General features: G+C 46.9%; 1 protein-coding gene across 1 annotated transcript; it reads left to right on the top strand.

The window, feature by feature from the left end:
- Positions 1 to 598: 598 nt before the first annotated feature.
- LOC120822483 (uncharacterized) lies at positions 599 to 17,823 on the top strand. The gene is made up of 53 exons (XM_078107442.1): positions 599 to 788; positions 902 to 958; positions 1,531 to 1,596; positions 1,836 to 1,898; positions 2,121 to 2,210; positions 2,766 to 2,822; positions 2,913 to 4,046; positions 4,168 to 4,233; positions 4,322 to 4,414; positions 4,557 to 4,619; positions 4,971 to 5,030; positions 5,142 to 5,177; positions 5,262 to 5,315; positions 5,398 to 5,448; positions 5,540 to 5,608; positions 5,801 to 5,851; positions 5,927 to 6,031; positions 6,118 to 6,165; positions 6,304 to 6,363; positions 6,720 to 6,785; positions 6,877 to 6,912; positions 7,000 to 7,059; positions 7,223 to 7,279; positions 7,441 to 7,524; positions 7,722 to 7,811; positions 7,991 to 8,068; positions 8,160 to 8,261; positions 8,351 to 8,383; positions 8,509 to 8,583; positions 8,921 to 8,989; positions 9,076 to 9,115; positions 9,197 to 9,254; positions 9,384 to 9,729; positions 9,867 to 10,268; positions 12,469 to 12,528; positions 12,614 to 12,694; positions 12,789 to 12,842; positions 12,929 to 12,997; positions 13,316 to 13,375; positions 13,447 to 13,524; positions 13,839 to 13,898; positions 13,981 to 14,040; positions 14,663 to 14,722; positions 15,010 to 15,075; positions 15,146 to 15,217; positions 15,347 to 15,397; positions 15,477 to 15,530; positions 15,673 to 15,705; positions 16,455 to 16,526; positions 16,612 to 16,651; positions 16,728 to 16,773; positions 16,842 to 17,256; positions 17,325 to 17,823. The coding sequence occupies exons 1-53, from the start codon at positions 768 to 770 to the stop codon at positions 17,802 to 17,804; spliced, it is 5,751 nt and encodes a 1,916-aa protein (XP_077963568.1). The 5' UTR covers positions 599 to 767; the 3' UTR covers positions 17,805 to 17,823.

Genomic DNA, 17,823 nt, shown 5'->3' with positions numbered 1-17,823 from the left:
TTTTTTTTCCATGACATTTTATATTTTTTATTCCAAAGATATTATTCATAAATACAGATCCATCACCGTTATTTCTGATGTATAAGAAACATACATTACGTTATTTGGTATACTTGAAGAAGAACTTTGTGCAGGGTTTACTCCCTCAGCACAGGGCTCGAAGACGGAAACACACCGCCCGGTCGAGGACAACCGGTCGGTCTGCACTGAATACACCGGAAGTAAAGTCACTTTCAAAATAATATGACAGTGACCATATGAAGTAAACGTGACGGTAAATCCAACAGTAAAGAAATAACCTTGACAGAGACAATACTATTTTTCTTCTTGGAAATTAGGCTGTAAAGTTACCTCTACATGTTTGTTTATGTAATATTAGAATTCTTTTTTGTATTAGTCTTGTATATAACATAAGCATCAAAAGCAATAAAAAAGAACCGAATATATGCAGTGACTCTGTGGATAATGATGTGGGCAAGTCAATTACTCGAATAAGCTCATGCAAAGAAACGTCAATTTGAGTTGACGCAGGTTTTCGCCTTTTATTTTGAAATGTGACATTCCGCACGTCGAGGCGTCTCGCGCGGCGGACACAGGTGAGTCTAACGAGGAGATGATTGCTGAGGTGAGAGGCGCCCATTCGGAGGGGGACGCTCACTCGCTTTAAGAAACAAACACAACAAAAACAACAACCTCATCGGCCCCAAATCTCACTCGGTGGAGAAAATATTCTCATTTTATTGAACCTCCAGCTCACTTTGCTGATCATGAGGGGAGAAACACACGCGGTAAGTCTCCAGTCTGCCGCAGGCTCCTTCCCACGTTTGCAGAGAATAATGTGTGGTTTAAATGGGTTTTAATCGGTTATGTCCCCGACGTTCTGGACGTGGATGTTGATCAGGAAAACGAGCCCGAGTCCGATGAGCCCGCAGGCAGCGCAGCAGGGGGGAGACGACCCGTGAGTGCTTTTCTTTTTCTTTCCTTTTAAACGCTTGTTTCTTTGGGAGCGCGTGATTCTCACCCCGCTTGTTACGTATTTCAAGTCCCACTGTGGATCATGTAACCGGGTGAGGACAGGTGGGACATGTCCTCGTGTGAATGTCTTTTGCACTGTCACGTCCGTGACTACTTTTTTTTTGGCAGCAAGAGTGTGAGTCACAGTGACTTGATTCCCACAAGAAAACCAATACATAACAAAACGTGTGACTCATCAAAAGTACAACAGGTACTTTATGCAGTAAACCCACAAAATGGTCCTTTTTTCTACGGGACATTTAACAGGTTTACTGGAGCGTTGGGCGCCGGTGCTCTAGTTGTTTAAACTCTTTCTTAAGTTAATCTAATACAACAGGGAAGCGCCTTCTCTGCTCAGTGTCCTATGCAGACATCTCATTGATTTCCCAGGTCATGGGGACTAAAACCTGCCGTTTGAAAACTCCTTTCACTATATAACTAATAAAGATATTTACTTTAAACCCGATAAACCAACAGACAAGCAGGCGCTTGATTTTTGTGTATTTTTTTCTTTAGAGCGTTGAAGCGCTGCAAAACATCCTGAAGAGAGTCTCCAAAAGCCCTTTCCAAATCCAATACCAGGTGAGCGGCAACGCACACCTGCGGCTCAAAGTCACGATGTCATACGCCCACTTTGTTTGTTTTCTTTACAGCTCAAAGACACGCACACGCACGCACGCACACACACACACACACACACACCCTAACGAGTACAAGCGCAACAACAAAGGGAATGTCGACTCCCTGCTGCAATCCTGGATGAATATTTTCAAAACAGGAACATGCAAATGAGCTTTGTTCTGCATCTCTCGCCTTCTCAGAACCTTGTTTCATCGAGCTCTGATTCTGGCGGGTCGTCTGTGAATGAGTCTCAAAGCAAACAGGTTAGACACCAATGCTAGTGAGGAGTACATGCATCAAACGGCCTCTTTTGTGGGGGCGGTGGAAGAAATGCCTGTGGTTTAAATTTAACTGTCACGAGTCACATTTGTTTTGTTTACATTTCTCTCGCAAGTGACACATGACTGCAGATCGGCATCGGAAAAGTACGAAAAGCGTGACTTCCCACGCTGTCCTCCGTAAACGTGTTGTTGTTTGTGCCACAGGCCGGTGAGCTCCTCACGGATGCCTCCTCCCCCGCCGCCGCTGCCTCGGGTGTGACGGACCGCCGCCACCACCAGCCGCAGAGAGGACAGGTGAGCGCACACGCCACGACATGTGGGTCACCTCGGTGGAATTCCACCACCGACCCTGCTCTTCAGATATTTAGTCAATGACTGAAAGACAGAGAGGAAGTTCTTACTGCTGCGACACCGGTTGAATCCACACCCTGCCTCTTGTTTTGGTCGATGAAGTACAACCTGCGGCGTCTTTAGGTAGGTTTGTTTATGTTAACGATTGACGGTGGGGCGCGACTTTTCCAATAACCAGTTGGTTCAAAAAAACAGGAACTGAAATGAACAACTATGGCAATAGATGGTAAATCTTTTTTTTTGTTTTGTTTTTGGGCTCATATATTTTTTAATTTAGAAAGCGTTACCTTTTTGTCTTGAGCAGTCTCTGAGATAAAAGGTTAATTCACGTTTCGCTCACGCCCTATCAATTATTCCGCATGTCACATTTCTGCCGGGTCACCTTCTGTTTCTTTTAGGACGGAAGGCAGGAAGCCCTCCATTCTCCATCCTCATATGTTGTCAGATGCCAGTCCAAGTGACGTCTAACATCTCCTCTGTCTCATTTCCCTTCCTCAGAATGGAGTCAATAGGGACGTGGCTAGGACGGCTAACCCTTTTTATACAAACTATTTGGTAAGTATGAGGATTCCAGATCACAACGTTCCTTTAGGTACTAAAATCTTCCTCGAGCACATACCTGATGACCTTGTGTTCTGTTATCAGGACTCTCTCGCCGATGGTCCTGTAACGGAGGACGTTGGGGGGAAAACGTCAGAGGACCTAAAACAAGATACCGTCTTTGTCCCTTGGCCCAATTTTCAGATTTCACCTCTGGATCCTCAGCCTGAAATGACGACCACGGAAAAGGGTGCTGAATTTTCTCAACTTCCAAAGGACCCATTTGAGACCTTTACCCCCAACCTTGTGCAAGACCCCTTCCAGGCACCAGCATTGGCCACTAACGCGCCTACCAATGGCTATTTTCCTGACCTCGCCTATGACTCTCAGAACTTATTTGGGCCAATCCCCGCCAAACCACAGAACCTTTCTAAACCTTTGCTGTTTGAAAGCTCTGACCTGCCTCAAGATGAAAAGGTCAATCTTTTCCAGGCCACCAAAGAAGAGGATTTGCTCCATGCTGAACGCACCAGGAAGGTAAACCTGTTTGACAAATCTCCCATGATATTTGTTGACCCATTCCAATCTCCTTTAAACGAGGAGGACGAACTCTTCAAGTCTTCACGGCGAGAGACGGCAAACCCGTTCTATACCTCCCCACCCGACGATGCAGGTGGGGAAATCTCCAGCATCAGTGAGGACAAGCGAGATCCCTTTATGAAAGAAGACGTTTTTGGCATGTTCTCTTTTAAGGATACTTTTTCATCTTCATCCACGAATACGGTCGATCCATTCCCAAGCCCACTCTCGAGGGATTTATTCCAAGACGTTTCCAGTTTGGACGACCCGTTTGGTACCACTCCCGCAAGTCACTTTGTGCCTTTTCAAGATGTTTCACCTGAGACTCCGGACATCTTCAAACCGCTTCCCCCAAAGCCCAACGGCAGGGAGGTATTCGGGATGACTTCCAGAAATACTGTCCTGAAGCCCATCTACTCGACCCCTTTAATCAACAACCCGTTCGATACGAAGTCGGACATGCTGTCGCCGCTAGATCTCTTCACGGAAACGCCATCGCAATCTACCCCGGCCATCCAAGCAAAGTTGACCGACAGGCCGCACGATATTCTCCTGACGACTCCTCAGGGAACCGAACACAATATTCTTCAGCAGTCTCCCTTCACTCGGGGCAGAAATCGGCCCGTGCTACGCAGCCATTCTTCAGCTGAAATGACTCATGTATGGAACAATTTCTTACTTGGACAATGCTAATACATTCTACTTCTTACTGTAGGGTGCATCTAGTCGAAAAATCTGATGTTTATGACATGCACTTCACTCTTTTTGATAAAACTTGCAGGTGCAGACTTTCAAACGTCCGCCCAAGCCGCTTCCTCGAAGTAGACCACCAACAACAGAAAACCCTGTATGCAATGAGCACAGTTTGGCATGTTATTACTCTTCTGTCATTTCCCTGCTGTGATTTTTTTCCCTTTTTGCCTCTTTTGTTTCAGATTGAACCTAAAGCAACTGTACCAAAAGTCCCTCCGAAACCATCCGTCAGACCGGCCCTACGGTCAATTACTCCACCCAAACCCCAAACTACGGTGCGCATGCTGTTGCAACTTTACATGAGTAGCTACTTCGTCTTCAGATATTGTTTAAAATATCTACTGAGGAGTAATGGGAAATGTTGTTTCGATGGAACAAATCTTTTTCGGTGCATGTTTCAAATATTCCTCATTTCAGGAAACTAAACTAATGGAATCTGAGGACTCGGCCCACTATGAGAGCGTCCTGCTGACTGGACAGGTGAGCATAAAGTGGAGAGGATTTTCAGTAGGATTGTTCTTTTCTGGGTTTTTGAAGGCTTCATTATGGTAAAGTGATGTCATTTTCAGAACAAAAAATGCTTTTCTGGCTGCCGTTTGCTTTTAAGCATTCATTATCACAAACTTCATATTGTGGCAAACCACCAGTGGCGCCTAGCCATTTACCGAGAACATGTTGATTACATGTTCTCCATTCCGCCCGGCGCTAATGTCCTCAGCAGATAATGACAAGTGATTTAGATTTGAGGTAATCGTGTCTTTGGATGGAATGACGGATTGTTAAACCACAGAAAGTGTCTGATGCCAAACGATAACTTGAATCGTAAAACAGGAAAGGTGTGTGGAAGACTGGCCTGATGACAGCCCTCAGCTTAACCCGGACTTCAAACCAGTGAGAAACCGTTTGCGTCACCTTCGCCCTGAATATGTTGGCACGCTACCTCAAAACTTTCAGCCACTTTCTGTTTTATCAAAAATTTCTTTTCTTTTTTCTTTCTACAAGGCGGGAAGTTTAAGACTACGACGAGACTCTTTCAAAGTAAGAAACAAGTTCTTTCTCTATTTAGAATAGTTTGTTGGTAAGCAGAAGGAAGACACTAAAAGAAGCCAACCTTTGTCCTAGGTGAAGGCGCTCTCTGAAGGGGGAAGTGGGGACGACCAGGAGGGTTCTGTGAAGGTACTTTCTAACTCCCCTCTGGTTGACATTCTACGGCGGTCATCAACTGTATACTTCAACATAGATTCTTTTAATTCTACAGAAAAGCGACAAAAAGTTCCGATTGTCTCTACTTTCTAGAAGAGGGTCGAAGGTAAGCGACGCAATGCACAATCCCTGTTTTGACTACTTCTGTTTGGATTTGCACGCTCCTCTTCATGATGGTGATGCTTCCTCGTTTGTAGGAGAAGTTTCCGGATGAAGCGAAGGAGGGGAAGAGCAGGTCGCTACCCAACTCTCGTAAATCATCAAAGGTAACGATCCGGGTGTCTGGGATTAACTGGCAATTGTGTAAGTACGCTGAAGTAAGCCATATCTTCACTTTAATTGTTTAATTATTTTATTTTAAATAATTAAGCAGTTGTTTCAAGGCCAGAAAGTATTGTTGCATTAGATCCCAAACGCATCAATGTTTACTTCCTCAGTGCTTCTGTTCGTTCTTTCAGGAGTATCTTTCAGAAGAGAATGAAGGAGAGCCGGACGAGATGGTCCACAAAGTAGGTGGAATTGTTCCTGCGTTCATCAAAAGCGTAAATCGACCAGCAGGGCTTCAGCAACTCTTTTGTCCTCAGAAGACATTTTTGAAGACCAGCGGCGGGAAGCTCAGACGAGCGTCCTTCACTTCCTCCGTGCTGATGGGAAAGCACGCCAACGGACGTCTACCTCAAGAATCACAGGTGAGCTACCTGCGGCGCCAGAGTGTCGTTTTGCAGATGCTTCACCGGGTTCTGCAATAAATGTTTTTCTTTTTGTGATGTCAAAGTGGGAAGATGACATCGATAAGAAAAACTCCATTCGCCAATGGTCAGAGGTAAAGTACCTTCTGTCAGCTTTCACAGATGGATCTTTTTTTTTTTTTTTTTATCAATATTTTGGTCGTATTCCTAAAGTAATTTCTTAAAGACATAAGTTTGTCTTCTCAAATGGTAAATGTATGTATTGTCTACAGGGGAAAGTTTTGGATGGCAGCCCTGGTGAGGAAGAAGAAGACATGGACAGCAACGGAACTGTATGATTTTTATTATTTTTAAATACTAAATTTTGACTCATCGCAATAAGCATATTAATGTCAGGATGATTGTGGTTAACAATGCAAAAGTCGTGATTGTTTAAAAGTAGGATGCATATGCTAAGTATGAGCTAGTTATTTTTAATGAGACATTTCAGGAAACATTTATTGCCAAAATATGTCAAACATACAAGGAATTTGTCTTGGCGGTTGGTGCGTGACAGTAGACAGTGTAACTATAGACAACAAGACAGCAGTCCACAAGTAATAAAATAAAGTAAAATGAAATGCTAATTAGAGGGAGATCTGTAAATATTCTGCCCTGCTTTGATTTGATCGAACGTTTCTCTTTCCAGAAGACAAAAAAGAAGATGAAAATCAGATTCGTGCCAAGAAGGGGATTCAGCATCGTTGTAGAAAAGGTATTGTACGTCTACTGAACCCAATATTTCTCCATTTCCCTGCATATTTGTTTGTACCTCCAATGACCGTAACCTTTTCTCTCAACCGAAGGGAGCACGTGGATCCGCCCCTCGCAAAGACTCAAAGGTACGCCTATGTACGGGCTGGGTGCACTCGTGCATTGTATTTGGGGTATGAGGATGTCTAAGCAGGGATTTCTTTTTCTCCCACCAGGATAAATCACAAGAGGAAGTTTTGGGTGCACACGGCTACACACCTCGTAAGAAGTCCCAGGTAACCCTCTCCTTCAGTTCAGTTAACCCCTAAACATCATCTGTACGTCAGGGGGGCGGCTGACTGATTCATTCCCTGTGGGCCAGCGTTGGGGGAAGGGGGGTCTTGTTATTTCCCTTTTGAATGGAAATGGTTTATTTATACCAGGCTGTTTCCCTCCTAGGATAATGTGTTTGAGGGCGTAGAGGAGAGTGTCCGCCGTCTTCCGTCAACTAGCAAGGTGTCTTTCTTGTTACATTGGTTATTGTGTACTGCAGCTTAGGGCCCATCCGAGTGTCATCTACTGAAGTTTTCAATGAAGCGATGATGAATGACTTATTGATTGACTTTTCTTCACAAACATTCTTTACTCACTCAGTTTGTCTTGAATCTGTTGCTTAGGCTGCTCTTCTGGACGATGAGCACTTCCAAGCAGCACACTACATGTCCTCACCGAATGGAGACAAAGATCCGTATGAAACGGAGGTCTGCAAACTTGTAACATTCTTCTTTTCATTTTAATACCAACATTTATTTGTTCAAAGAATATTTTGTCACCTATTTTAGTGAATGGTAGATTTTTTGTAGAAGAGACCAATTGAGGAAAATCTGCTGCGTCAGCAAAGCTGAAGACAATTGCTAAAAATGACTTGATTTGGCCTTTTTGTAAACGTTTTTATTAGGACATGCTGGACCCCAATCTTCAGAAACAAAAGAGCAGCTTCTCGGGAGACGACCTATACGACGAAGACTTTATGGACGACTGCAAATCGGTGTGACACCACAATATGTTCAACAATTGTAGCTGGTCAGATTTAATAATAATAGTAAGATGTCAGGGAGAATCCGGAGAGCTTGTGCTGTCCGATGTTGATTTTTCTTTCCACCTCACCGCATATGGGATTCTCAAGCGTTGCCTAACGGATCTGATTTTGTTTGTTTGCTGTAACAGAACGTAGCCAAACACAAAGGCCTCGCACGCCACTCTAAGACGGGCAAAGGACCGAGTCGAGCTCGGCAAGCACCTGATGTATGTTTAGTTCTGCTTCGACGCACGACTACGCGTGACCATTAGTACTACAGAATACTTCAGTTTTTACTTCTGAGTCTCTGTTTTGCAGAATCACTTTGCTGGGGATGACTTTTACGAAACAGGAAAATTTGGCCGGAGTCCCGGAGAGATGTACGACCCCGCAGACGACGAGGTCGAAATGTGCAAACCGGTAATTTTCCTCACACTCATGTTCCCATTTATGGATTATGGATGGTGCTTCTGTAAATGTTTTCCTCCTGTGTTCTTTCTTCTTGACAGAAGAGGGACAAAGCTAAAGACCTCATGAAACTGGTGAGTTAGTGTGGTCTAACTTCCTCCTGATCACCAGAGGGATGGATTTTTGCTCCTGACTCCAGATGGTTTGGGAAAAAAAAGAAAGGTAACCACATGCTCTCATTTTTGTGTCCCAACACCAGAACAAAGCCACGCCCCCCGAGTGGGACGGTCCACCGGGAGCCACGTCTGGTAACTTCCTGTCAGAGGCCGCCGCGGTACGTTTGCACCCACAAAAGTGGAAATGATTTATAATGGGACAATATTTGGTAGTGAAATTCAATTTATTAGTGCGATGACCAAACAACTTGCAATCCGCATCTGTACAAACCAAAGCTTTGGTTTGCGACATGAGTAGCTGTCCCAAAAACCATTACTCAACTTTGTTGCTTTAAACTGACACTTGAGAAACTGGAAATGTTATGGAACGCCTTCCTTTGACACCTGGCTGGGCCGGTTTAGCAACATTACTCCCCAACCAGAAGTCATTCCTATAGTGTTACATGGATTGAAAGACTTATTCTCTGGCTTGTTTCCACCCTCCTCCCCCCCCAGGCGGAGTGGCAGGCTGCTCAGAGGGATGAGCATGCCTTGGCAGTTCTGGAGGAGGAGTGCGAGGACGGGGTCAGTTTTCCATTTTAGCGCCTTTCCTGTTTTTATCGCGGGAGTTCTGTGGTTTGAACCATGATGCTTTTACCTGTTTGTCCCAGGACACTGACAGTTTGATGGAGTGGTGGAACACTGTGGAACGTGAGTCATAATTAAGATGTAGCCTAAACTTACAGATTAAGGAAACTTTTTAAAACCTAATTTTGTTTGACTGCCTTTCAGAATGGGATGAGGTCCCGTCGGACGATGAGGACAAAGTCCTACAGGAGGACGAATCAAAGTGTGTTGTCGTTTTTTTACGCCGGAGAATTCAAGCATTCATCATTTGGCCTTTTGCATCCGCAACCAGACTTAAGGTGCTGCTTCCTCACTCGTACATTTTCCTTTTTGGCTCTCAAATTAATCGCAGGTCGTTCACCATCTTGGCGGACAAGGTCCATCGCGGCCTGCGGGTCTTCAACAAAGTCTTCACGGAGCGAGCCGAGGTCCTCTGGCAGTTAGTCATCGCGCTCCACTCCATCGCCGATAACATCAACGAGTTCCACCAGAAGGCCAAGATCGCCGGCATCACCGGCGGCACCACCACAGCCGTCGGGGGGGTGACCGCCATCGCCGGTCTGGCTCTGGCGCCCTTTACCTTCGGCGCCTCTCTCGTGGTCACAGCCGTTGGTGTCGGCATGGCGACGGCGGGGGGCATCGCCTCGGCATCCGCGGCCATCTCCGATAACGTCAACAACGTCCACGACCGGAAGAAGGTAGGCTGGAATTTCCCGACTCCGTCTCCTCGTGACCTCTTGCTTGAACCTCACCTTTTTTTGGGGGGGGGGGGGGGGGGGGGATTTCTTTGAACGTTTTTAACCGTGACCTACGGTCCGTATCTCTTCTCCCCAAGGTGGAGAGCGTCCTGCAGGAGTACGAGGCTCACCTGAAGGCCATCGGGAAGATCCTCCACTTTGTCAACACGGGCGTGTACAAACTCCGCGGCCATCCCTTCCTCAGGTCCGGCACGCGCCACTACTCCAAGGACTGGGAGACCCGACGGGCCGTCCAGATGATCAGCCTGGTCGACTCGCCCGTGATGAAGGGGACGGAGGTGACTGACGAGTCGCTGGCCTCCATCCAAGGACTCTTCAAAGGCATCGACAAGTACTTCCTCAAGGACACCAAGGAGCTGAAGAAAGGCCACAAGAAAGAGGTGGTGACGCAAATAAAGGAGGTGGCAAATGCGCTGAATGACGGGATAGTGGAGCTGAATGCTATCAGAGAAGAGCTACAGGATGCTACTGGGGACATATGAGCAAAGGGTACTTTTCCAAATGCAACGGCAGCGCCCTCTCTTGGCTACGTGAGGGAACTCTTGGTTTTAAGGTGTGGTGTGGATTATGCAGGGAGATTCAGCTGGTTCTTTCAAGGCTCCACGTGACTTTAGCTGTACTTGGGTTATGCTGTGACTGCACACAGAAACTGGTCGAAATAACAAAAGAAGGCCCACTGATTTGAGCACTCGGGTTTTAAATTTAAGGTGTTTCTAAATGGAGCTGCGTGGTCACAGATGATTTTGAGTTCAACTTTCACAGATTTTTAGTGTAATTTCCACAACCACTGTTGGACTATTTCAAAACGGGAGCCTTTTACGGTAAAATGTTCTATGCTACCTCTTACCCCGTTTCAACAAAATAACAGACAGATTAATAAATAAAAGGGCTATACGGCCCTATAAGTGTTTTTGCAGAACCTATTCGTTTTTCCAATTACGGTCTTGGTTATCGTTGTGAAACCAAACAAATATTGGTAGTTAAGATTCTACTATGCGCCAACAAGAGGAATCTGACACTGCCTCGTTTTATGGAGTAGTTTTAAATGTGTTGAAACAGGCATGTTTGCTTTATACATTTTTTTTCAATTGAGATAAATGTAGTTTATTGCCAGGACTCTGTAAATAACTTCCTCCTCACATCACTATGGAAAGATAAATCGCTATTTGTATTCACAAAATTTATTTTTAATAGATCACCAGCCTTTCATTTCTTCGAAACGGCAATGAAGCACATGTGATTATTTATTTGTCAATGTTGGTGTGGACAAAATCAAGAGTCAAAAAGCCTGTTCGGCTGCTGCTTCACCAGTTACAAAAGCTTTGTTGTTTTTTTTGTCTAAAGCCTAATCTTTTAAAAATATTTTTGTAAATGTTCTTGTGCATATGTGTAGATATACCTAACTAATATCTCAGTTTACTTGTAATATTCAATGTAACTGTTCAAATATTTGTTCTCTTTAACTGTTTTACTGGATGCTCCTGCCTGCTTGCAGTATATTTTCCTACTATACCGTCCCATAATCTGTTAAACCTATTTTATCTGCTTTTATTATAATACATTACATCTTTGAATAAAGACTGGAAAGGGAAGAAAATATGTATTTGTATTCGTTCAGCCTGGGTGCGAGTACATTCAGTGACTTTAAAGGCTCCTTTATGTCCATAGCTGTAATGATTTGAATTACCTCGTGTTACTTTACAAACCACGAATCGGTACCACGAGGGTTTGATTTCCCTGATTTGAAGTTAGTCACTTTATTTTTAACTCCCGAGTTACCGGCGCACCGAGGCCACGCCCCCTCCCAGGTGATGTGCGTGCGCTCTCAAACTACCAACCAAGTTTCGTTCTGCTTTTGTGAAGCGTTTTTTTTCCTGTAGTCACACGATCCGCTGTTCTCCTTTTGAACGAAACGTTCAATGAAACCACCACCGGGAAGTGGTCCTCGGTAATAAAAGCCTGCGCGGGTCAGACTCCGGTTCTGTTGCCAAACCGGTCGGACGCGTCTGGAAGTGAAGGTACGCCATTACAAAGTAGCTTGTTGTCTCTTTGCATCGGGTAGATTGTTGTTTTTGTGTGTGTTGGTGCGACATCCCCGAGGTATGCACAGTTTCGCTGCGTTGTCGCCGGTGTTTTGTTAAGTCGAACATTCCTGTGTGTGTGTGTGTGTGTGTGTGTGTGTGTGAGCGCGCGCGCCTCTCACCAGACTGCGCTCCCGGTTCCGCTATTTAAAGGTTGTCGCCGTTGTTTGTTACAAATACACGTCGCGAAAAAGCGTCTTCCACCTCTGGAGTCACTCGCGTGGACGCGTCTTTCAATTCGGCGCGTCCCGTTTTCCCAAAGCGTCGCTCTGTGTCGCTGCTTTGTCGCTTTTAGAAAGTTTCTCTCCCCTCTGGCCCGATTCCAATGGAAACGCTTCTGGAACGATACAAACTAGATTTGTTCGGTAAAAGCGAGGCTTTAAAACGAAACCACAGAACGACTCGAGCTCACCAGATAAACACGGTAGCGTGTATTGATAAATAGTTGATTTGGGATAGTTGGACAGTGTTGACCTTGGCAGCAGGGGACGTGCTGTTCTTTTCTTAGTCTAAAAGCGGGATGGTGAGATTATGCATTTAAATGTGTCGCCTGATCACCTCCTAATATTCCAAACCCCAATGTGTCGCAGCATGAACCTGTTCGGAAGAGAGAAAAGTGCCCCGACCCCGGTGGTTCCCCCCCCGACCCGCCAAGGAGGTACGCAGGGCGAGGTGGAGGTACGTGGGACGTCCCGTTTTTGTGTCCGTCTGTCCGTTCATCGAGACTTCTAACCCTCGGCCAGGATCTGGACAACCCCATCGAGCACGGCCGGGACCAGGTCACCGCCGGCGAGGCCACGCGTGACCTCGACCCAAAGCCAAAGGTCAGGCGCTCATCGGCGACGCCGCCTCTGCAGCTTTCCTCCCCTTTTGTTCGACGTGTGTCATTGACCTGAGTGTTTTTGTTGAAAACGTCAGACGGGGATGATGGGAGCTGTGAACAAGGTCAACCCATTCAAGTCAACCTCACCGGTAAGACCACGAGAGCTTTGCAATCGTCCCCACGGAAGCTGATGAGGTGTCAAACGTCCCTCCCGCTTTCCTCTTTTCGTCTTCAGGCCCCAGTCGGCAGCGCCGCTTCCTCGGAGTCGCCGCCGCCGCCGCAGCGAGGAGCCGGTTCCTCACAGGCGAGAACTCAATGAGTGCTCAGGGGAAATGGCCTTCACAGTGACAAGTGTTCTTTTTTTTTTGTGTGTGTGTGTGCGGGCGATGTCAGGACATTTCGGATGAAATGACGAAGTGAATTTTCTGAATGTTTAAAGGTCAGACGTTAAAGGTCAGGCCACAGAGTAACGTTCAGGTTGCATCACCGCCTCCTGCTGGACAGGAGGAGGTTTGACATGTTTGCTGAAAAAAAGAGATTTCGCTCTGATTTGTGATCCGGCCATTTTCTTTTTATTAAAGTGTGTGGTTTTAATTCTCTTTTGTATTTAACCCTATTTCAGGGCCCTGGTGGTCTGAGAGGGGTCATGCAGAAGGTCAACCCCTTCAAGTCTTCCTCACAGGTAAAAAAAACAAAAAACATGTGAATGCTAAACTGTAACACTGTGAAGGGGAAATCTGAATAAAGCTTTAGTTCTTTATTCAGGCCCCGTCCCAAGTGAGCAAAGCTGCTTCCTCCGAGTCTCTGGAACACGGAGCCGCTGCCACGCAGGTGAGAAGAGCTCAACTTGAGGAGCAGGTGGTCCACTGTCGGCTCCATCGGGGGTTGAAATAGTGAATCCTAAAGCTGTGACCAGCATTTTAAAGCCGTCCGGAAGCTTCTGTGACTCTGGAGCCACAAGAGGACGCTACGTTTAAAATAAAATGCTCCAACTGAGGCACACAACTACTAAGGGACTAAATGAAGCATCAAAGTCTGCGACACCTTCGCGCCTCCCTCCCAAGCCACGTGTTTGTTTGTTTTTGGGGGGGGGGCGGTCAACTTCCTGCTGTAACTTCTTCCATTCCTGAAACCTTGTGTTCCAGAGCCCGGGTGTGCTGAGAGGGGCCATGCAGAAGGTCAACCCCTTCAAGTCCTTCTCCCAGGTAGCGAGGGCGTCGCCGTGGCGACGGGCTGCCGGCGTGTCACACGGCGACGCCCTCCACTCAGCTGGTTTTTCTCTCACAGGTCTCCGAAGCATCGTCGTCGGAGTCGCTGGAGCAGGGACGTCTTTCAGACGCCAACCAGGTGGGGGGACGGCCACAGGGGCCGCTTGATGACGATGACATGAACTAAAGAGACGGCTTAGAGGGAACAACCGCCCTGAAATCTCCACTGCCGCAATTTGTCCCACTGCCGCAATTTGTTTCACATTGAGCAACACATTAAGTCCTCAAATGAAGAACTTAAAATCACGCACGCTTGTTAAATCGCCGATTTGATTTCAAGCATTTAAACAAACAGGAAACCAGACGTAAAAAACAATTGATTCATTTATAGGATTCATTCCTGCAGCGCTGAATCAGCAGATCCTCTTTCGTTTATATATATTTGCCAGCTGTGTTAAATTACTAGAAATAATGGATCTTATTTTGTTTAATGCTTGATTTGTCAGTTCTTAATGCTGCCACAAGGTGGAGCCAAACAAAGGAATTTGAGGTTGCAAAGCATTCTGCCGCTCTCTTAAAATGTTTTTTTTGTTTCTGCAGACACAAAAAAAGCATTGAGTGTGTTAACGAGACAAAAAACGTTAAGTCTCCGTTACCAAAGAGCGGCTGAAAGACATTTATCTTTATATCTTATAGTAACCTTGGTTGATCTTATCAGTTCTGTCAAATAAAACAGAAGTAATGTTTACCATTCTTTTCAGAACCCCGGGATGTTTAAAGGGATGATGCAGAAAGTGAACCCCTTCAGGTCTTACAAACAGGTTTTGTGCACAAGATTCACCTCTTATCTTTTGCCAAATACACATTTTCTACCTGCCTGCTTTGAGAAACCTGACTTGAGCAACCTGTTGACCACCAAGATTGTTTTTCATTGGTTGCAGGAATGTTTGTTTTTTTCCAAGACTGTTGTTTCAGCTCTCTGATCAAATGCTCATTCCAAAAGACTCCTGGATTTACAGACAAGGGGAACAGGAAGCGCTGCTTTTAACTTTCCATTGACCGACACCAGCTGGTTGCCTTAGTTTTAATCTGTTCCCATCTGATGTAGATGTCAGGAGAGGAAAGCCAGACGGACTCGGCCGCTCTCAGCCCAGCGTCCTCGTCGCTGCCGCAGGTACGAGTTCCGGTTAAAGTCCCATCACGCCCATTCTTTTTAAAGATTTAAACGTCATATTTCTTTCCAGGAAAACCAATCGATCTGCAGAGAAGACTCCTCCAGCTCTGACAGCGCGGATGACAGCGCCATAGAAAGACACGTGAGACCTTTAACTTCATCTCGTTTCCAATGAAAATGACCCGACGCACCTGTCGACGGCCGTTGTGTAACGTGTCATTGCGTCAATCTGCATGGACGTCTTGTTATAACCTCACAAATGTCACTGCAGACTGTTTGGTACGACGGCCCGGCGCCGCCGGCCCCGAAGAAAAGAGCCCCGGTACGTCGATCGAAAGGGTCCTTATTTTAAAAAACGATTAATACGTGTGGCTCATTTGTTTTGCTCTTTCTTTCTCTAGACCTTCAGAATGAGGAGGATTCTGCCCACTAACTTCTTTGGGTCTCGAACAAAGGTACATAAAAGGTTTATAAAGCTCGATGAGCTGCTCCGATCCGCGTTTTTTAATATAGAAAAATAAAAACCACACCCGGCTCGGCCGATAAAGGGTGAGGCGTTTTTGTCCGTCCTGTCAGTTTTGTGTTGTTGCTCCGCAGGACTCGTCGCCTGACGCTGGAGCACCAGCCCAGGTGAGTAGCTCCGTGTGGAACGCACCTGTCAGACACGGAGCTCGCATAAGGTACACAAGCAAATGAATAAGACACATAAAACGCCCTGACTGCACACAATGTCAGTGCAGCAATGGGTTTGCACGTGAGACTGAATCAATAAAACCACACGGGACGGGGCCTTCAATAGAGCATGCAGGTTAATATATTTGGAACCGTTGCCATAATTAATTTACAGGGACGACGTATTACACTACACATCTAGCCATGCTTCATGGTCTTTTGTCACGTAGAAATGCTGCGTTTTGACTTTTCAACAAACCTCAGCGCAGCGACCCGTCGTGGATTTGTATGCAGGTATTTTTTCAGGCGGTCCGTCTCTTTGGCGTCGCCTTTTAATGGGCAAAGAGACGCGCTTGGTACTTTACAACAGCAGAGGCCTGTTATTACTGTTAGTATCACTTCCTCATGACGTACACATCTCACGTCACATCTCGACATGTCACAAGATGTGCTACATCTTATCTCCACATGTCACATGTTGTAGTATTCCATTTTAAAATAACTTGCATGATACAATCATCAAAGTATGTAAACAAATCTATTATCTAAATGCTTCGACAATTAGTAACACGAGTGTGACGAACGGAGTCTCGGCCCATTGCAGTAGCGGATATCGAATGTTATAAATGCGTTATAACATAACAAGTTATTCAGCCAGTAATACAGCGCGGGATTTTATATTTGTCTGTTCACATCTTTGGTTTCAGGAAGTGGTGGAAGTTCAGACACTACAGATGGCCGAAGTGCCCGGCGAGGGATCGCTGCTGGACCCTCTCGACGTAAGACACTTGTCTCATATCACATCAAAGGAGGCGCGTGTGACGCATTTAAGTCCCCTGTACACACTGAACTGTCTACTCCCAGGATGAGGACGGCCTGGTGGGGTGGTGGAGAAGCGTAGACGGTAAGCTCCCGATCGGCGCCGATTTAATCGGCGGTGCCCGCTGACTGACCATAATTCTTCCTTCGCTGCGCGCCAGGCTGGGATGACTGGAACGACGGCAAGCAGAGCGACGAACCCCAAGAGTGAGTAGCGCTTTCATGTTACCGGTTACCCGTTGGCCGCGCGTTGACCGTCTGCCTCCCGGCCTCAGGGTGGTGGAGCAAGCGGCCGACCGCGTCTTCATGGCGGCGCGCCTCTTCGTTCGCTTCTTCAACCAGCGCGGCGCCTCGCTGCAGCAGCGGATCCTGGAGCTGATGTCCGTGGCCGACTCGGCGGACGTTTTCCACAAGAAAACCGTCAAGGCGAGCGTCGGCGGCGGGGTGGCCAGCGTCGCCGGGTCCATCACCACCATCACCGGCCTCATTCTGGCGCCTTTCACCGCCGGGGCGTCGCTCATCGTCACGGCGGTCGGTATCGGCGTGGCAACCGCGGGGGGCGTGGCTTCGGCCTCGGCCAACATCACCGACACGGTCCACTCGAAGACGGACCGCAAGAAGGTGGAGAAGATCATCCAGGACTACGAGGACCAGATGAAGGACATCAGGGAGTGCCTGGAGTTTTTGCAGGTGAGAAGGCGAAAGTGTACTTGTGAGAACATCGTTCACGTCCGTTCAATGTGAAATCTGCTCCTCAGGAAGGGATGGAGCTGCTCGAGGAGTGGAACTTTGAAGAGTACGCGGAGAACATCTCCAAGAAGCACCTCAACCAGAACGTCAAACACGTGATGAAGGAGGGCGGCCGGGCCGGCAAGGCTCTGGTGATCAACACGGAGAGCCTGATCAACACCGTCCAGGTCCTCAGCGCGGCGGGGGGCGCCGCCAAAGCCGCCCAGGTGATGAGCGTCACCACGGGAGTCATGTCAGGTCTCTTCCTGGCCCTGGACCTCTTTTTCCTGGCGAAAGACGCCAAGGAGCTCAAAGAGGGAGCCAAGACGGAGTTCGCCGCCAAGATTCGAGAAGTCTGCCAGGACCTGCAGGACGGGCTGCTGGAGCTGAACCGCATCAAGGAGCAGCTGCAGAGGACAATAGACGGCATCGAGGTGGAGGTGGAGGAGGACGAGGACGACGTGGAGATGTTGAAGTCCGAGCTGAAAAAACTGGTGGAGTTTGAATAAAGGGCAGTGGTTAGACAAA

Source organism: Gasterosteus aculeatus, chromosome 7 (assembly GCF_964276395.1).
Source record: "Gasterosteus aculeatus chromosome 7, fGasAcu3.hap1.1, whole genome shotgun sequence".
Lineage (NCBI taxonomy): Eukaryota > Metazoa > Chordata > Actinopteri > Perciformes > Gasterosteidae > Gasterosteus > Gasterosteus aculeatus.
The sequence above is the reverse complement of the archived record's forward strand: the minus strand, read 5'-3'. Positions and strand labels throughout refer to the sequence as shown.

What these genes read in the sequence shown, in the direction of transcription:
- LOC120822483 (XM_078107442.1), top strand. Translation starts at nt 768, where the DNA reads ATGAGGGGAGAAACACACGCG. An exon ending in CCCCGAAGAAAAGAGCCCCG is followed by an intron (nt 15,398 to 15,476) that starts GTACGTCGATCG and finishes TTCTTTCTCTAG; the next exon opens with ACCTTCAGAATGAGGAGGAT. An exon ending in CGCTGCTGGACCCTCTCGAC is followed by an intron (nt 16,527 to 16,611) that starts GTAAGACACTTG and finishes GTCTACTCCCAG; the next exon opens with GATGAGGACGGCCTGGTGGG.